Source organism: Cyrtonyx montezumae, unplaced genomic scaffold (assembly GCF_038088225.1).
Source record: "Cyrtonyx montezumae isolate F1298 unplaced genomic scaffold, pur_monq_1.0 scaffold_2, whole genome shotgun sequence".
Taxonomy (NCBI): domain Eukaryota; kingdom Metazoa; phylum Chordata; class Aves; order Galliformes; family Odontophoridae; genus Cyrtonyx; species Cyrtonyx montezumae.
In genome coordinates, this window is record NW_027071936.1 from 59,984,394 (window position 1) to 60,004,003 (window position 19,610).

At 35.0% G+C, this 19,610-nt stretch overlaps 1 protein-coding gene across 2 annotated transcripts in view; it reads right to left on the reverse strand.

The window, feature by feature from the left end:
* The window catches only part of HTT (huntingtin), a 68,127-nt gene that overhangs the window by 16,862 nt on the left and 31,655 nt on the right, over window positions 1-19,610 (reverse strand). For both annotated transcript variants that reach the window (XM_065735852.1, XM_065735851.1), the window contains 18 exons: window positions 18,760-18,870; window positions 18,189-18,266; window positions 17,370-17,593; window positions 16,742-16,820; window positions 16,443-16,604; window positions 15,338-15,393; window positions 14,572-14,720; window positions 13,847-13,983; window positions 11,628-11,744; window positions 9,806-9,928; window positions 8,992-9,230; window positions 7,600-7,742; window positions 5,675-5,882; window positions 4,835-4,976; window positions 3,232-3,411; window positions 1,604-1,780; window positions 1,332-1,408; window positions 38-176 (listed from right to left, as the gene is read on the reverse strand). In XM_065735852.1, the coding sequence (XP_065591924.1) occupies window positions 38-176; window positions 1,332-1,408; window positions 1,604-1,780; window positions 3,232-3,411; window positions 4,835-4,976; window positions 5,675-5,882; window positions 7,600-7,742; window positions 8,992-9,230; window positions 9,806-9,928; window positions 11,628-11,744; window positions 13,847-13,983; window positions 14,572-14,720; window positions 15,338-15,393; window positions 16,443-16,604; window positions 16,742-16,820; window positions 17,370-17,593; window positions 18,189-18,266; window positions 18,760-18,870 (2,541 nt within the window). The remainder of the gene's footprint in view (window positions 1-37; window positions 177-1,331; window positions 1,409-1,603; window positions 1,781-3,231; window positions 3,412-4,834; window positions 4,977-5,674; window positions 5,883-7,599; window positions 7,743-8,991; window positions 9,231-9,805; window positions 9,929-11,627; window positions 11,745-13,846; window positions 13,984-14,571; window positions 14,721-15,337; window positions 15,394-16,442; window positions 16,605-16,741; window positions 16,821-17,369; window positions 17,594-18,188; window positions 18,267-18,759; window positions 18,871-19,610) is intronic.

A 19,610-nucleotide genomic window follows, 5' to 3' on the forward strand; every position in this document is an offset into this window, starting at 1 on the left:
ACTTTCTGAGTTAAGACATTTCTAAATAGAATCTTACTTTATCTAGAATTACATTCTCTAAACCTTGCTGGTCTTCTCCATCCAATGGGTGTGAGGTAACCAGAGGTGAAGGACTAGTTGTGTCTGGTGCTACCATAAGACGAAATCTATCCAAAAGCGAGTAAAGTCTTTGGTGTCTGCAAATAAAAACAAGCAACAGCAAAGAGCTAACTTAGTTTCATACAGCATTTAAAAAAGAAACACATCCAGTGAACAAATGCTAACACCTGAGACAGAAAGGCACAACGGTCCTAAGTTTTTTGCTGGATACATGCATTCATATGATGTAAAACTGTGAACTTAATCAGCTATCAGTGAACAAAAAAATAATATCCTGTACCACATCAACAATGAAGATTCAACTTATGACTTGGTGCTTGTATAAGCTTATGTGTAAAACACAAGCTGCTCAATTTCTTTAAGCAGTACACCTTTTTATTGAATAAGAATCAAATTTAATATACAAACTTGACTGCATATGAATACATTCTAACAGATATCAAACAAGAATCCATCTCTTTGAGAAAATGGAGTAAAAACTGAGATTATATTTAAGATTAAGAATTTATTTGTGGATTTAAAAGTGACTGCAATCTATGTTTTCTTTTTGCTTCTTTTTCTGATTCCAGTACTGGTATCAAAAGCGGTACAGTAAAAGACATTTGGGGATTCTGACTATTGTTATATTTCTATCTCATACACGAAGGCACATTGCCATCATTCTACTGTTGTCTTAGGCTTCATGTTCTTTACTCCTATAGATATCAACTTAAAATAGCAATGACATCAGGATAATTAAATTATTCTTTCCAATACTGAATAAGGCTTTTGAAAGAACTGAATGCTTTGTTCCTTTTTATAATAGTAGTTTACTCATAAAGAACTGCAAGATTAAACCAGTGAATAAAGAAAACCACAACACCTGGAACCGAGAAAATCTGAGGGAACAAGTCTGAGGAAAATAACGCTGCATTTAGTAATGTAATTTGTAATTTTTGCCAAAATGAATGTGGGATGACTTTTAAAAGTTAAATACTCTTAAGGGTTGGAGTAGAGAGAGTCTGATGTCCCTGAGCCTTTGGCTTCCCTGAAGTTGTAAAATGCATTTAAGAATTAAATTCATCCAAGACACTGTCTTTCAGTTACAATATGCAAGCACCTCATATGAGGCTCCACTCCTGTTTCAGCTCTTAACAGGATTCACTATCTTCACTTAAAAAACTCAAACCTATTGTAATTGCTTCAACAAGATTCCTTAACTTGCCATTTTAACAGGTACTAGTGTTATTTACCTCGCTGCTAATCCACTGTTCTGAAGGTACTCCTGAATTCTATCCAGCTCTTCAACTGGTAACTGAGTAATGCTGTTCTACAGGAAAGAGTCACAAGAAAACAAGTGAAATAACCGTATGTACTTAGAACCTATTATGACATTCATACACAGATAAAATGAAATCACTCAGTTATTTTTCTACAGAAATAACTTTAAATTAAACACTTACATTTGATCTATTTTGTTAGCCCTACCCAAAGTGATTTGCAGATAAATGTTATTTATGTTTACCTGTAAACTTGCAGCCAAAAGCATTTCTACCCGACGGCAAGCCAGTGTGTCAACCATGCGAGCAAGCACACGGAACGGAGTACAAAGAAGCTTATCAACATACAATGTCAAGACTGCTCCAGACTGGCTGAGATGTATCCCCTCTAAGCACTGTAAAGTCTTCTTCAGAGTTGTAGGCTAAATGTTGAAAGAACACAAAAAGGGAACATTACATATCTAACATTGATTCTGGTAGGGTTAAATAGGAAGGTACTAGAAACAAAAGAAGTCAAACAGAACACAAAGAACTTAAAGGTAAAGGTACTTAAAAAAGCACAGCAGCAGACAATGGGCTGATCTATAAAATCATCTGTATGCTGGCAAGTCTGAGTTACTGGGTTAATTAACACGAACACTGGTTTGTTCAGCAATTAACTGTAAAAACAGCAAGTACAAAAGCACGTGAAGAGGAAAGCAAATTAAGGAAGAAAAACACATCTTAGGCAAAATCACAGAAAGATTTGAAAACTGATAAACCTGAATGCTTTTAGAAGGAGGTAAGAAAATGAGCAGAGTCAAGACAAGAGTATAAGGATCAAGAAAAGCATAAGGGATATTTGGAGCACATAATCACAGAAACAGCAATAGCTATGCGTGACTGTCAAGGAGTGTGAGAAAATTTATACATATGTATATATATGTATGTGTATATATATATATATATACATAAGATGTATTGTAAAATGAAAAAAAAGACAAAATGAGCTATGGAATCAGTTTTTTTGACTGTGAATATTAGGTGTTTAAATTTTTACTAATTTGACTAATAAATCACCAGTATTTCACAGAACTACATCTTCCATCCAAACATGTGTAGTTAGTTCTACCTTGTCTCACACAAGCACACTACAGCCCAGATCTATCTCAGCTTAGAAGTATTTTACTCATATGCATAGGGCACTAAAGCAGTTGCAGTGGACTTGTCCACAGACAATAAGAGAGGCAACTTTACCCGGACGCTTTTACCTCTAGAAAAAAAACCAGGAATTAACTTCCTCACTGAGCTAGTTCTCAAGTTTAAAAGGGATGAGTACAATCCTACATCCCTACAATTAATCATCTCGTCCCTTTAATTTGGAAATTACAACAAACACCAGAAATCATAAGCTGAATTTATGAAGCTCAGGAAGGGTCCAACATCAAGACCCTGTATCTTACGCAGCAGAGGAATAACCGATAATTTGAGATTGAAAAAAGTTTTCATGCTGTCAGGGCCTACAAAGATGGACTAGTTCATGTTCCCACTTTTGTGGTTAGTAGCTATTTATGCTACCAAGGTACTGAAATCATAGAAGTTTTACTGTAACTCTCATAATAATTATGTAGAGTAATAACCAAAAAGGAAGAAAGGCAGCTTAATCAGCTCTAATTGAAGCTCTAGATTTGACAAAATGGAACACACCTCGTAATGAAGTTGCTAATATATTATGAGGTTCATTTATTGCCTTCTTTTTTAAAAACAAGTGACTTCATAAATAAAATTACAATTTGATAAATGACCCAAAAATGTTACAATTTGCATACTTATCAGTTACAATTAAACTAGAATCTTAAGTGATTTCTTTCTTAGAAAGATAAGTTAAACTTACAGCTGCAAGATTCTCACACCGTGATTGAATGGCCTGGATGAAGAGACCACTGGCTGCTGAATTTCTGTGAACAGCACTAATGAAGTCTTGTACTGGAGGCTCATGGGACAGATTAATCAAGTCTTGAACATGATTCACAATAAGCCAAGTTAAGTGTTCTGAATCATGTAGGTTTTGACACTAAAAGGGAAAAAAAATAAGATGCATGATAAGTATCTAATTAATGAACACTGTCTGACACATGAAGGTTTTCATACACAATTCCAGTAATTATTTTAAAATAATGGTGTAAAGTGTCCATATTTTAACACTGCCACCATTATTTTTAGACAAGGTTTTTCATACGCTTTTAAGATTGTTAGAAATTAAGAGTCATAATGAATTTGTAACCTCCTTTTTCAATATATCATTACGCTAAATGGGAAACCATGACATGAAAAGAGAACAGACTGAAGCTGCATCATGGGAGAGTTAGATTGGATATTAAAAAAAGTGAGAGCACAGTTAAGCACTGGAAGAGACTTCCCAGAGCAGTGGTCAGAGCATCAAACCTGACAGAGTTCTAGGAGCATTTGGATAACACTCTGAGACATAGGGTCTGATTTTTGGGTACTCCTGTGTGGAAGCAGAAGTTGGACGCAATGACCCTTGTGAGTCCCTTCCAAGTAGATACAAGTAAATTGAGTAGGACACTTCAGAGACACCACTTTTAACAAAATAATGTTTGAAAGATGCACACATTCACAGCCTTCAAGTAAAGGGCGATTTTCATTTCGGCTTCCTTTTAAAGATTTCATATTATTATTTGCCCTAAACATTAGATGAGTAACTTCTGGAAAACACACCTTAAGAGATCTAATTTTAAGCTGACAGAGGCTAAACATATATCAACCAGGAGTGTAGTACAACAGAAGATGACCTGGAGAACTAACTACATGATGCAAAAAAAGCTGATACTTCTCAATAAAGAGGTTCTGAAGAGTTTTACCTTAGGATAGCTCAAATCTGACCATGGGGACTGAAAGCCCAATGGGGGTTGAAGTGCTTTTTAAGCATTGCTTTTGTCCTAGTTGAATCAGAGGAATGAAGACTGCTTCCCCAAAAGTGCTTTGCAATGCAAACTAAAGTGCAATATTAAGCATTACAGGAAGTTCCACATCAAAGGTATGATTCCAATGAACTAAAATGCTAATATTGAGGCATGAAGAGGCTGATTCTCACTAGATAATAAAAAATGGAAGTGAAATGCTAATGTAAAACTTTTTCTTTTATGGTATAAAGAAGAGACAGACACTTGTCGTGTCCCAGGAACCGTGCTGCTACTAATGTTGGAAAATTCAGCACTTAGTACGATGCTAGCAACACAGAGTCACAGGTACAACACCTAGCAGATCATTCTATTACCTACCAGGTACCCTCACACACACCACGTGAACTAGTTCAAAATAGAAAAAGACAAAAATGAGGTTGTATCTAAGTTTATGCAAGTGTCACCGGAAAGAAAATTATTAGTTTCACATTAGTCCTCAATTCTCACTTTTGAACTAAGATCTAAGAAAATAACTCAGAACCATGGTTATAAAATTCCTAATTCAAAACTTACAACGTAGTCACAAAAAAGAATGAGCGCTCCTCTTCTCACTATCTCTCGATTGCACATGCCACGTTTAGATTCCGAATCTGATTCATCACTGTCTCCAGATATCTGAGGGCTAAGTAATTTAGTAGTAGAAAGACTGTGTCTCCTGCAAGAAGTACATTATAATTTATTACCAAATAGAAATACTAAAGAATAAAATTGCTTGGAACATTCTACTCATTGTTAAGACTTCATGTAATATTTATTTTCCTAGAAACTTCATTTAAATATTATACTGCTTTGAAATAGACACCTTGCTTTTCATTAGCTTCTAACTATAGTCACACTACTTTTTCACACCATGAAAATAAACAGGTTATTCACAAGAAAATCCTTGGGATATTCTGTTTTTCACACCATGAGACTGAATTGAGGCAAGTCTCACATTTGTGCACATCTCTTTCTAAGTATTGAACCATTCACATTTTAGAGCAAAATTAGTCTTCCCTATTCACTGCACAGTATCAGAAATTTCTCCTAAGCCAGCTGTTAATCTTCCTCTACAGTTAACAGAGGGGTACCCACCTCACACAGTGAAGTATCTTCCATACTCCCAAACTACATCATCCTAATGGCAAGTATGTCTGACAGCTTGGTTGACCCATCCACTGACTCATTTTAAAAACAATTTTTGAATTACAGAGAGCTAATATTGACACTACTGACATCTACTTTGACTACTGCTAGTATGGTGCTGATGCTACATTTTGACAGACTTCGAAGATTAATAGACAGTTGTTTTTTTCATACCAAATACAACTGAGAGACACGGTACTACTACTAGGAATCAAAAACAAACCTTACTTTGGAGTTTGATGCACTTCTGACCACCAGTTGTAGTTTGTGTAATTAACAAGAAGCAGGATCTGGCACCAGAGCAGAACTAACGAAGGATGTGTAGGAATCATGGACTGAACAAGGTCACTCAGACTTTCAAGGGTATAGAAACTACCATCAGATCCATCTCCAGTAAAAAGCCTGGTGGCTGCAGCTGTGATTCTTCTAAACATCCCTGAAAAATATGACAGCATATTAGAGTAACTTTTCTTGATGGAATTTTGAAGTTTCAAAATAATTCTGAGAATTAAAAAAGTTCTTTCATAAGCCAGTACAATTCCTGAAAGACATATTTTTTTATTTAATATGTAAGGCAAGTCATGCATTTGGATGAAGAGTATTGTGTATCAGTAGTAATGAGCCTTCAGCTCAACCAATAATACTTTAGATCAGATTAGAACTGTAGCGACACCTAACTTTTCCTTTCTCATGCATTACATAGTTATTTAAAACATGAAAACCTTAACTTTAAAGTTGTTAACTAAAAAGAAAAATATCCTCATTTATAATGAAGAGTTACATGTCCAGTATCTAAGTAGTCCACAAATAGGGGAATTGTGGCAACACCTTTTAAACTGCAGCCAACTCTGTATTCCAAGATCTGCAAAAAAGTAATAAGGTCATCTATACAGACAAGAGAAAGAGCTTGAGAACTAATGCTCTTGAGGAAGAATAAGGAGCACAGGATTTTAATGATAGGGGTCAGGATAGATACTTCATATCTTCCACCTAACGATCAAACGCAACATTTAAGGTGAACTTTGTGGCAATAGAACATGAAAATGTATCAACAGGAAATACCTGTTAATAATCCTGCAGGGAGAAGATGTGTTTGTTCAGAGTGCTAGAGCTACAAGGAACAATAGCTAACAATGCGTTTGTCCACCAGAATGTTACCAGTCACTTCAAGATGGAATAGGCTTTGGAAAAAAAAATGGGTTAAGCATGTAACTGAAGGAGTTAAATAAGATTTACACCGTTATTATCTCCAGTGATACAGTCAGATTAGAAAACGCTGTGCTCCCTTAAAATGGTTCAAGCATGAGAATGCATTTATCATTTTAAAATACAAATCTCTTCTTGAGATTTGGAAAAGCTGGTAGACTATTTAATACATTGGATCTCTTCCCAAGACCCTCCAAGTACATCATCAAAATTTTCCATAAGAAAGGAATGAACACAGGAAAATTCATCCAAAAGTTTGAATGGAAAGTGGTACAAAGTCTCTTCTTAGTGAAGGAGACTTGGGATTTCCATGTCAACAATCTGAAGTAAGGCACACAGAACTCCTTGTTCATTCAACCAGGTTACTGGCACTATCAGGAAATTAACATAAAGGAATTAGGCAAGGATAAATGAATGATTTAAGAAGAGACTGGATACCTAGCAATAAATATCTACAGAATAATCCTCAAACCTTAAGAATAGAGCACAATCCTAGTTAGCTGAAACAATACTATTTCAACTTCTCTGCTTTTTGGGTTTGTTCGTTGTTTTGTTTGTTTGTTTTTTATTATGATAAAGAACAGAAACCATGAATCTTGCCACAAATCTGTCCCCAGGGTTCATTAACTCAGCACTTTGAGTATTTTGAACTACCAACCTCCAAATTAAGATGAACTACAGAAAATGCAGCCATAAATTTAGAACACTTCGCATCTGTAAGCTCTAAAGTATTAGACAGTTAAAAGAAATGATGAAAAGTCACTACATAAGTAGAAGCAATATGAAAAATGGGCCCTGCATTCATGAGGATAACATTTATAATGTTCTTTACAGCATGTAGAATAGAAAGTCTTATGCACACACACACTGAACTCATTCAAGAATTGTTTCAGAACTCAAAAATCCCTTCCACTGCAAACAGCACAAGGCACTGCTTCAACCATTACCTGACTTGAAGATATGTATTAAGCACATAAGCAAAGTGCCCAGCTCCTGGCAATAGAAAGTGTGCTGCTGTTCGTTCATGTCCACTTTCAGTTGTTTGGTAACAATATCTTCTAGTAGAATGCCAACCAGCTGTAATAAAAACCTTGAAATACAAGAATACAATCAATAGGAAAACAATCACTGCAACCTGTTTCAGAATAATATGACATCTGACTATAAAACTTGTTTAAGTTTAAAATCAAGATAAAAAAAATTACTGTGCACTTATCCTAAATAAAATGGCAAATTACACACTGTATCACAGGTTGACCTAAAATGTGACGTTATTGCTATGGCCAGATGATCACGAGGATTCATTAATTACACAATGTAACTGTTTTACTTACTCACTGGTTGAAGTAATAAGTGACAGTATGGATATACCAGACCAACACACATATACAGGAAACATCCAAATTGATATGGCATCTTTCTAGTGATTTGCAATGAGTTAAACACATTCTGACAGTTAGTACAGCTCAGGAAGGAGCAACTCAGTAAAGTCACAGTAATTCAGCTATTTGAGGTCTCATTTGTTCTCAATCACTCTACAACCTGGACCTATATCAAACCTTCACCCAGGTAAAAAGATCAAAGGGAAAGACCAAAAAAAGGTGTATGCAAAAAGCGATCCTTGCTCACAGCCATGTTCATTCTCCAACTCACTCCTGTTGGACATAATATCATTTTAAGGAAGTTCAGATGCCCCTTTTCCTTCTATCCATCACCTTCACAGTAAGTTAAAAGATAAGTAGAAGCATTTTCTTTTTATTTGGAATTCCACACGCAAGTAAAAGCTTTTTAATTTCTCAAAAGAATAGCTATTTCAAATGCTTCCCAACATGTCAAGATAGGACATCTTCATGACAAACACGTCAACATAAGAAAAGCACCATCTCCCCATGCTTCTTTTGCTACAGTGTCATTCTTGGACAGCTTCAACATGGGAAGATAATTAGATAAAGGTAGTCCTCAAGAAGTAGGAAATAAAAAGCAGGACTAACTTAACCAATTTGAATCTATTTGCAGAAAAAATTCTAGTACAGAACACAGGCTTCTACTATGAGGTTGTTTCACCTTTTAGGCCCCAAAGAACAGGATTAAATCAGTTAAAGCTTTGGACTGATTTCAACAAGGTCAGAATTCATCCATCTTGTTGGCTCCAATAGGTCTTTCACCCAGCTCGAGAAGAGGCACCAGAATACCAGTCTCTACTAAAAACTCATACTTATTAAAACTTATTAAAAACTCAACTTATTAACAGTCATTTATGTATGCGTATATATTTCATAATATATTATTCATTTCTCAGAAATATTCATCATTCCCTTAGGTTACTCAAGGCATCATACCTAGAAAATGTCTCTTCAGGTAGATATTTAGTCTGCTTAACTTCAGTGTGATCCTCTTGTGCAGGTATGTTATTTTCACCACGTCTCAGTTTGTTAATTGCTTGACATGAAATCAAATATGGTGATAAAGAAAGCTCTTGAACACGGGACAGAACTATGTCTTCTGTGGATTGTGAAATAAGAACTCTGAGGATAGCTAAAATTCCAGAAATCCATAGCTGGACAGTGCTCACTGATGCCTAACAAACAAACAAACAAAAAAATTCAGATTGTTAAGACTGGATAGGCTTGACCATTACTATGAGAACAATTTTTGAAGACATGAACATAAAAGGTTTTTCTGCTTTCTCCATTCTCATATGCCTGATTTTATGCAACATCACAAGTACTCAGTGCAACATCAGAACATACTCAACCTTCTAAGTTTTCAAAGAGATTAACAGTCTCAATTGTCAAAACAGCACCACTATCAAAGTAAAATGTGATATAGCTATTATAAATTGCATTCTCAAATTTATTGTCACTGTATGTTTCCCTACATTCCTGATCCTACAAATACAAAATGAAGGTAAGTAACCCATAAACAGAAGACTTCTGTATAAAATGCTCCCAGATAGTAAATCACATTAATTGTGATGAATTTTTTCCTAAAAGCTTCAGGTATTCCGACATCACTTTACAAAATAAGGAGACAGAAGCACATACTGCTTTGTCTTGCATTAAAGACACGAGATTCTCTCTTCTCTTTAAACATACACTTTTACTACTTATCTAGACACATTTTACTAGCATTATCAGGTTCCCACTTGCTTACCATAGTTTTAGGAGTAACAAACATGCTCCTTAAAAGCATGTCAACAGGGCGAAGGGAAGAAGGAGCCAAAATTTCAAACAAAGTGTTCAGTACCCCCAGAGCATCATGAGAATCTATGTGCATCTGTAAAAGAAAATCACAAAACCACTACCTTTAAACACAATACAAAATTATCATTTCAAGTTTTAAACATTTTTAATACAGCTAACACATAATAAGGCTGTCCTTCCATATATTTATGGATTTACAAAAGTATAAAAATGTTTCATTGGAGGAAGGCAACATAGGCTGTTGATTTATTTTAGGAGAAATATGCCACATTCAGAGAATGAGACCAAAAGTCAGACTGTCATAAAATTTAGAAACTTATCTCTTCCTCACACATCCTACCAGACATATTTATAGACAGAAGTGCCAGCACAATAACAGAATGCTTTGGTCATGACTAAGCTTAAGGAGATAACTAGGAGGAAAAAAAAATCCTAGCCCTCAGAGAAGTGAACAGCTACAGCAGAATTACACTGTAGAATCGTTAAGTTATAAAACAGCTGATCACAAAAAGCAATGGTCTGGACTCATAATCTGGGTGACTTCTTGCCAATTCACTTTGATAGTTGAGCACATGCAGTTTCATACAAAACACCAAAAAAAAGCCACTTAATTCGTCAGCATTTTAGCTTCTCTCAAAAACTACTGTCTTATCCTCATTACTGCCCACTCTTCCCCACCACATAATCTTCTCATAGGAGAGGGAATTTGCCATCAAAGAGTAAAGAACATCTTAAGGGCAGAATTTCAGTAGTTTCTTTGTATTCTGGAATTAGAAATACTTCAAAGAAAGCTGTATGGTGAGACAAACCCTCTGCTGCTTAGGGAGCAGAATGGAATTTTTTTCCCCCCTCAAAGGAATAACATCTTCTCAGATACAAAGGGTCTACTCTTTAACTCCCAGCTTGTAGTCCAGTTCTGGGCTCCCCATTAAAACAGACACATGTACACACTGGAACAAGTCCAACAAAAAGCTACACAGATTATTAAGGACTTGGAGCATCTGTCATACAAGAGGAGACTGAGACAGCTACAACTGTTCAGGCTGGAGAAGACTCAGGGATCTTAATAGCATGTATAATTATCTGACCACAGAGGAGACAAATGTAGTGAAGATGCAAGTAGCTAGAACCTGCTCAGTAGTATACAGTGATGAGAAGCAATATACAGAAACTGAAATAAAGAAAGCCCCATTTAAAATACAACTTTCTTTCTCCCTTCCTTTTTTTAAACTCCCTGTGAGGATGTTGAAACACTGGAAGAGGTTGCCAAGACAAGTAACAGAGTCAAAATCCAACTGCAAGTGGTCCTAAGCAGCCTACTCCAGTAGACAGTGCAATGAGAAGAAAAATTTCTACAAGATAAGAAGTTTCAACTTCAAGTACTTTATGATTCAGTCAGATCAAATACAGTTTTAGGTGATGCTATTTAATTCTCTTCACTAAAAGAAAGGCCATTAGATCCATTGCAGTTATGAAAAAAATAATTTTTACGTTCTGTAATAATGGGAAAATTTTCACACCCTTGTTAAGTGCTTGGAGTAAGACACAGTTGTACATATACATAAGAAAAAGTATTAAAAGCTTTATCTAGGAACAGTCTAAAAGATACTGCACATACTTCAACAACTTCATTTAATCTACAGTAATTACTTTTCCACATAAGGTGGCCACACTTAAAAGAAAATACAGAAATCACAATACTCAAAGCCATTATTACAGTAACTACTGCAATGATTAATTGGAATGTTTATAGTTTAAAAAATACACATAACCTGCTGTTTTGCGAGCATTGGGAGAATAATATCTGCTATTTGCCGAGATAATCTTTTCCATTTTTCTTCATTCTCTTTATGACACTGTTGCAATACTAAGATGAACATTTCCAGCACCTGAAAAAAGTCCAAAAGAATGCAAATAAATACCCCCAGTACCAGAAAGCATTTAAGTAATACAATAGCAGGAAAACTATTTACTGCTTCATCCATCTGCCCAAAAAAACAAAGAAAATCTGCATGAGAAGCCAGACAATGTTTTAAAATTCAATTTTCAGATAAAAATCTGTTCTTATTTGCAACAAGTTATTTTTCTTGTTTAATTTTCTTCAGTTTTTTCTACGATCTTGAAATAAAATGTTCTTCTAATCCTTCTTAAACTGTATTTGTAAAAACACTAGTCAATGGATAAAGGACAGTAATGCTGAGTGCTGCATCACATACTCAACAAAAGGGAAAGGGAGGAAAGAAAGCAATTTACTACATTCATAGTCTTTCTCATCAAACTTATTTATCTGGGATACATAACTTTCAAATAAAAGTTTAAAACAAAGTCTTTAATGGAGCACACCAACAGCAAGCAACCACACCCTAGCTGAGTGTGTTTCTGGCTTGATGGCTATGGAGACCATGCTTTCAAGGGGAGACAGGCCAAAAGCACAGCACGTAGGAATGTTCATTTCAGGGCTAGGAAGTGGGACAGAAGAATCCGGTTCAGAAAATTAGTTAGAGCACTTGGAATGGCCTGCCTAGGGAGGTGGTTGAGGCACCATCCCTAGCACTGTTCAAGAATCGTTTAGATGAGATGCTAAGGGATTTGATTTAGTAATTTAGTGGGTAGGGATGGTGATAGGAAGATGGCTGGACTAGATGATCTTGTAGGTCCTTTCCAACCTAATGTACCTATGAACCTATGAACCTTCTAAAACAAAATCAAGTAGTACACCATCAGAAACTTAGCTAATAAAAAAAGAAAACACCAGGTGATTTTCTTTCCAAGAACTTTCTCATTAAAAAGGTGAGAGAGAATTAAAGTAATTCAGCCTAGGATTTCTCCTATCTCCAGTTCCATGGACGGTAGCAACAGTTCTAACAGAATAAAAAGGACAAAGAGGTGTTCTGTAATGGAGAATATCCCTAGCAGAGCCAAAGACCTGTTCAGAGGTCATCATATACACTTTAAGAACAAAACAGGAGAGAGTACTAACCACAAATAGGATGGTGTGGGATGAACAGCAGTGCACATATGATCTTTAACAAATTAAGTGTGTCAGAAGAAGGATTTGCAAGCAAGTGCAGTACCTTACGTAACACAAGTTATTCATTATTTCACATCATGTGTCTAGAGTGTCATTTCATATAGTTATGTTAGTCATTTTATGATTATAAAACTACAAATTCAAAAGAGAATGTGGATACACAAAATTATCGCAAGAACATGCAGTTCTAACAAATTATTTTGACAAATTGTACTGCCTTTTTTCCAACTATTCTCAGAAAATACATAGTTTACATTAGCATACACCAGAATTTCCTTTTATCATGTGAAAAAGCGAAGTATATTAAGTTTTTTCATCAGCTGAAATAGCAATAAGATCTCACGTTAATTAAGTCACTTCTCTTAAAAGTACTTCTATGGTTTTCTTGTAAAGGGAGTGTACTAAAGAAAGTCATTCTAATGCTCCCTCATAACATGAACAAGTTTTCCAAAACCATGAGATCTGGGGCAAGGTTTTAAGTAGTAACAACTGCACAGCTATTAGTCTCATGACCTTAATAAAACACTATTTTAGAATTTTGAAATGAAGATACTGTTATTCTATAGGAACACTTGAATAATTCCTAGGCTGCACACTTCCTGCTTTTAACCCTACCTCTCTTCAACCTTCCACTAATCTTTTGAATTTCTTGAATCACAATTTATTACAACACTTCACTAGAGTTTTTCAGCACTTTGTTACCTAGGCATGCCTGAGATCTAACAGACACATTTATTTGACCTGCAACATTCATTTGTAGTGCTGAAGCTTTTCCCTACCCCCAAAATATTTGCATACTCTCCATATAAAGAAAGATCACACAGAGTCTAGCTATTCAGGATCTGTATTGAAAAAAAAAAACCAAAAACAGAAATCAGCAATATAGCCTGAAAGGTTTTTAACAGTCAAAATGTTATCTTTTCATAGAACACAAACAGGGATACTGCCATCCTCTTTTACCTGATGGTACTGAATAAGTCTCAGTAGCATTGACACCACCACCTCCTTCTGGGTTTCCAACTCTTTTCCAGCATCAGCTTTATTTGTTCCTCTTAACACGAACAGATCGTGAACAATGGGCTGCAGAGCTGGTATTGCTAAAATGAGATTTTTTTTGTTGCTGTAGCATGAAACAAGTCACTCTTGAGCAGAATTTTCTTATCCTAACAACTTAAGTATTAAACCTAAACTGTGTTTTTTCTCCCTTCTCTAAAAAAAAAAAAAGCTCCCCATTCAGAGATGTCTATCTTTTTATTTCTAGTACAACAAAGAATATATTACAATATATTATATTATCACCCATTCTCACAGAGATTTTTCAAAAAAGTATTTAAGCAGCATCACTGGTAAGTAAAACAAATGAGTTTATTTAAATGATTCTATTTAAAAGATGAAAGTGGAGGAAAGGAAAGGGGACTAAAAATCAAAATCAAAGCCTTCAAAACATTGCTTTGAAATACTGTTGTGGACAAATGTTAATAGAGTACAATAAACTTCCTGAAAAAAATCAAATGGAACTTATTTCATGTGTTAAAAACTTAAAAGCTAGTGTTTTCTAGTATAATCAGTATGATCTCTATTTTCTAGAGCTTCGTACTCAGCAGAGGTTTAAGTTTATTGTTAAACTGTGGCTAATTTTGTGGAGTTTGTTGGTTTTTTTTGTTTTCTCTTGTTTATTAAATTACCATGCGTAACAGCTTTCCTCCCACTGGCCATGATGCCATCACACAGCTGAATGATCTTTGGAATTCCAATTATCTGTTTGGAATGATACCGCTCATAAGACAGCAACACCAGGAAAAAAAAGATATTTGGAATAATTGCTTCAGATTCTCTGAAAATAAAAACAAAAACATGAAGTTTGAATTGCATAGCTCTGTTTAGTAGAAATGCACCTGCTTACACTAAGAATTTTTTACAAACCCATTCTGCTTTTACATGCTATTTCACTAGTTTGTGCCTCGTTCCTTACTAGCATTTTTTCCAAGGGACTTCATTTATTTTGAATTTTGACAGCTGCTCAGTTATAGCATTCTAATAAATGAACACAATGAGAAAAAGAGAAATAGCTGACAAAAATTTTACTGCACCCCTAATGATGTTAGATACTATAAAAGAAAAAGTAGCAGTTGTTCAGAATACAAAATCTGTAGTCCACAATAGCTCTCCTCTCAGCAGCTGAATCCTATCAAGAGCTGATTTCTGAAAGCAAAACACCTTCAGAGATTTCCCAAATAAAAACACCAAACTGAGAAACAGCACAACATAGATTCTTCAACCATAGGAAAATTAAATCTTCTGAAAAGGAGGCAGAAAATATACCTGTACATTGCCTAGAATGTAACTACCTTTTCTCATAAAACAGAAATAGCTAGCAAATCTAATCACTACATGCTTCAGAATAAGAGTTGTAAACTCCCACTGTTCAAATAATCTTTTATAATTTCATACCTGAACTGTCCTACTTCAATGTATTCAAACTGCTTTAGCACAAATCCAATAAACACCTAAAGAGAAAACGAAGAGTTAGAACATTACACAGCAGAAACAGACACATTAATTCACATTTGAAATTGTTTTGACAGAGTTACAGAAGTGTGAGCTTCGGGAAGAGAAAAAAAAAGGTATGCACTGAAAATCATTTATACTTAACAGTGCACTGGTGTTCTATGAAGTGCTCCCTCTAGAGTTACAAAAGAACTTGAGAATCTCATTGATGTTATTTTCTACTGTTAAGCTTATTACAGTTTACATGAATTTATGCTGAACTTTAGCTGCAAATGTTGTGTATTTAATAAGAGAACTTTTATCTCTCACTCCTGTAACACACTGTTTGAGGCACTAAAGCCAAAAAGTCAGAAATCAATCAAAAAACCTTGGATCCAATATTCATGTATTGCAAATCTATGTAATAATTTACAGTAAAGTTATCAATTGCAACTCATACTACTTTAAAAACCTGGAAATACAGTAGTGAATAAAAATTAAAACTCCGTCATTAAAACTTTACTGTTTTTATGAACAACCACAAGCACTTTCATATTTTCCACTAGATTCCCTTGTCATTAAAATCAAATAATGTCTATCAACCATAATAATTATTACCAGTCCATACTCTTATTGTACAAGGTTATTTCTGCTTTACTATTTGTAAATAAACTTTTATTAAATATTAAATAAAACAACAGAATCATAGAATTGCCAAGGTTGTAAAAGACCTACAAGATCATCCAACCATCTACATATCACCACTAGTTCTCTCTAAACTAGTTGTATTGTCCACATCACCTTATTTCTAAAGTCAATCTGATGAACAGTTCTTCCATATTTGTTGGAGTGTACGAACTCATTTATATTAATATAAAGCCAGGAAACTGACACTTCTTTGGTGGGGCAAAGTTTCATCTTGCTTCATGTCTTTGTTTTAACCAACATTACAATTAATGGATTGTGGCAAATATATATATATATACATATATATATTTTTTTTTACTGTAAATAATTCCCCTGCTAGATACCCTGTTTTACACATTTCCAGAACTGATGAGGCACCAACCTGATCTGAATCCAGAAGGCAGTAGTTAACTCGTAGCTGAACCAGTTGAGCAAGCAAGTCTAAAACTTGTCTCTGCAGCTGTACCGATGTTGTTGTAGTGTACTGTTTCAATGCTTTTATGACAAGGGGTTCAAATAAACGAATGTGACTGTGAATGGCATTCTGTAATAGAAAAAATTTTTAAGTAATCTCATACCTGAAAAGGTCTCATTCAAAACGAAATTACTTTTTAAAAGGAGGAAAAGTGTTTTAAAACTACTGTAGAGCACATTCAGAAGGAAGTACATAGACACAAGTACCTTATCAGCACGGTGCTTTGCTGCACTTGTAATATTAGTTTTCAGCTGTGTAGAAACTTTTTGCAGCACATCAAACCATCTGTGATAAAAACAAACCAAAAAAATACACTAAAAATAGAGGTATAAACAAGTAGTCCTTAGAAGCATTTTTACCCAATGCCACCAAGCAATTTACTTGACTGCTTCAAGAATCTTAGTAAAAGGAAAGATCAACAGAAACAACCCACACCATGCTATGATAAGAATCACGTAGACAAGCAGATAACAAACTTCTAGCAGAGAATAATTCAATTTTCATGCCTTTCCCTTAAGACTGTTTGCTATAACAAGAAAATTTATTAAATAGTTGCATTCAAATCTATTTAAAACTATTATGCTTTAAAAAAAATTTAAGCAATACCCACTTTAATGGCTTAACTTAGATTTGGGAAACACACTAGTGATAATCAATAGTATTCCACCCAGGACTACCATGAAAAAATCCTTTACTCAAATCTGCAAGAAATAACACCCTATATTGTAATTTCATGTGACTTAGAATACTCCCTTACAATATTTACATCTATGTAAAACACTAAAAAAACATTCTAGTTCAAGTCAACATTATATTGAAAGGGAAGAAAATTACCCTGAAGCATCATGTTCTTGCTCAGCCTGAACCATATTCCTTAGACTAGCATCAGCAAGTGCCTGAGTAAAATGTGTATATGGTGCCATGAAGCAATAATGATAGAGACCAGGTCTCAAATTGGAAGAACCTAAGCGTTGAGCTTTGCCTTGAGCTTTGCTGGTATTTGAAGACAACCCATCATACTGAGAAGCCAGATTTGTCCCAAATAATGTTTTCAGTAACTAGAGAAAAAAAAAAATGGAGAAAAAAGTATTACTGTTTTAGGACTACCCAAAAATTTGACTCCTCACCCTCCCAAAGAACTACAGACGGAAGATCATCACAAACTGAAAGAGAATACAAGACAACAGAAAAGAGCTGGGAGGATTAATGAAACAATCTACATCTCAGCCCTAAAAAGAAACATTTCACTTGCAAAAAACAATCGTGACCATTTAAAACCGTCTACTGAAGCTCCATCTCAACCAAAATTAAACCGTGGTGACTTGAGCCCAGATGCTCACCTGGAAACTCGAAGAAACCTATCACTAATGCAGCTCTTTGTTTTCCAGGTCTTCTGATATAATTAAATGGCTACAGAACACACCTGGGAATGTAGGAAGCAAACCCGTTTTCTTAGCATTTAATAAGATATTTTATTGGAAACAGTTCAAAAGGAAACCAAGCTATTCAGATGGAATCAAGTTTCAGAGCAGATGATGAAAATATCCTCCCACTGCTTCCGTAAAAAGTATCGAGTAGCCATAATCAGAATCCAACTGAAAAGCACAGGACATCAGGTTAAGCCTTACAGTAACCAAAAAATTGCCTCCTTACCTGCTGTACACAAACTGTTGCCATCGTTGGTTCTCTGTTGAAACATGATTTTAGATATCCCAGGATTTCTTCCACACACTAAAGAAATGGAAAATCATGATTTAATTGTATTTTTCCTTATTATATAAAAGCGTTAATATGAAAATTGCTTCACTGTTCTTGAAATACCACAATGCCCAGCACTATAGTTAATGAATATTTTAAGACATGGGAGAAAAAAGGAGAATGGTTGCCTTTCTTGTATTTAATGTGAACATATAACAAAATACACATTGTTGCTGCAGTAAGAATGACTGAAGGAAAGCTATTTTGTTGAAGAGGAAGAGAGAAAAATCCTCCACGTGAAATACAGTAAGTATAAATTTACTACAGTTTTCAGAAGCATCAATTTAATGCAGTAGAACTGTGTTAGTACTTTACCCAACTTTCTGGAAGTACAACATCTTCCTGAAATACTGTCTCTTTCAACAGTTTTAAAATCCATAATACATGATTTTTCCTGCTAAGAACAACAAATAATTGACAACTTAGATGCATGTAAGCACAAATACAAACCAAACACATCTTGTACCTTTCCAATGTCTTGAAGAGTTGCAAGTTCCAAGATCTGCGACAGAACATCTAAGGCAGACCTTAAGAAGCATCCAAACTTTTCATTACTGTTCTGGAGATCCAAAGTAACCTGGTCACAAAAGTAAAAGAATTTTTTTCTTAATAGATACTAGGAGATAAACACAATAGATACAAGGAGACAGAAATTGAAGAAATAAACAGGGTTTGACACAAAAGTCTAAAATTCCATCAATCAACAGTTCAATCAACACCACTGGAAGCTTGAACTCCCTTGTGAATTGCTGAAGAGCAAAATTGCTTCATTTTTATTAAAAAGGAAAGGATCTTCTATATAGCAGTACTTGCAGTATCTGGGAAGGCCAACAATGCTGACAAATAATGGAGGAAGGATAAGGCATTTCTCAGAAATATAGCAGGTGTTTAAGAATACACCCTTCTGAAATGCAGAAATCAAAACAGTATGCCTATAAGGAATTCATAATTTATTATCCACACTAATGAGGAAAATAATTTACCCATCCTGAAATAAACTGTTGAGACACTGAAATCCATATGGCACTGCAGAACGCTGAAGGATCACTTAGCATAAGTAGTGGCAACAGAGGAGCAACATGGTAACAATGCTTATCAGGTGTAGGGGCTGTTTTCTAGGTGATAGAGTTTTTACTTTTGTTTTAAGTTGGATTTACTGCTTACAAAATCAAGCAAATTAAACCCTGAAAAATACATAAGATTTGGACAGTTTGAGCTTCTCAGAAGTGAATCTTGCTCCTCAGTTTAAGTCAACTGAACCAATTTTACCTGGCTTTGTAAATTCAGCAGCAGAACACCAGGGATTACTGCCTCAGC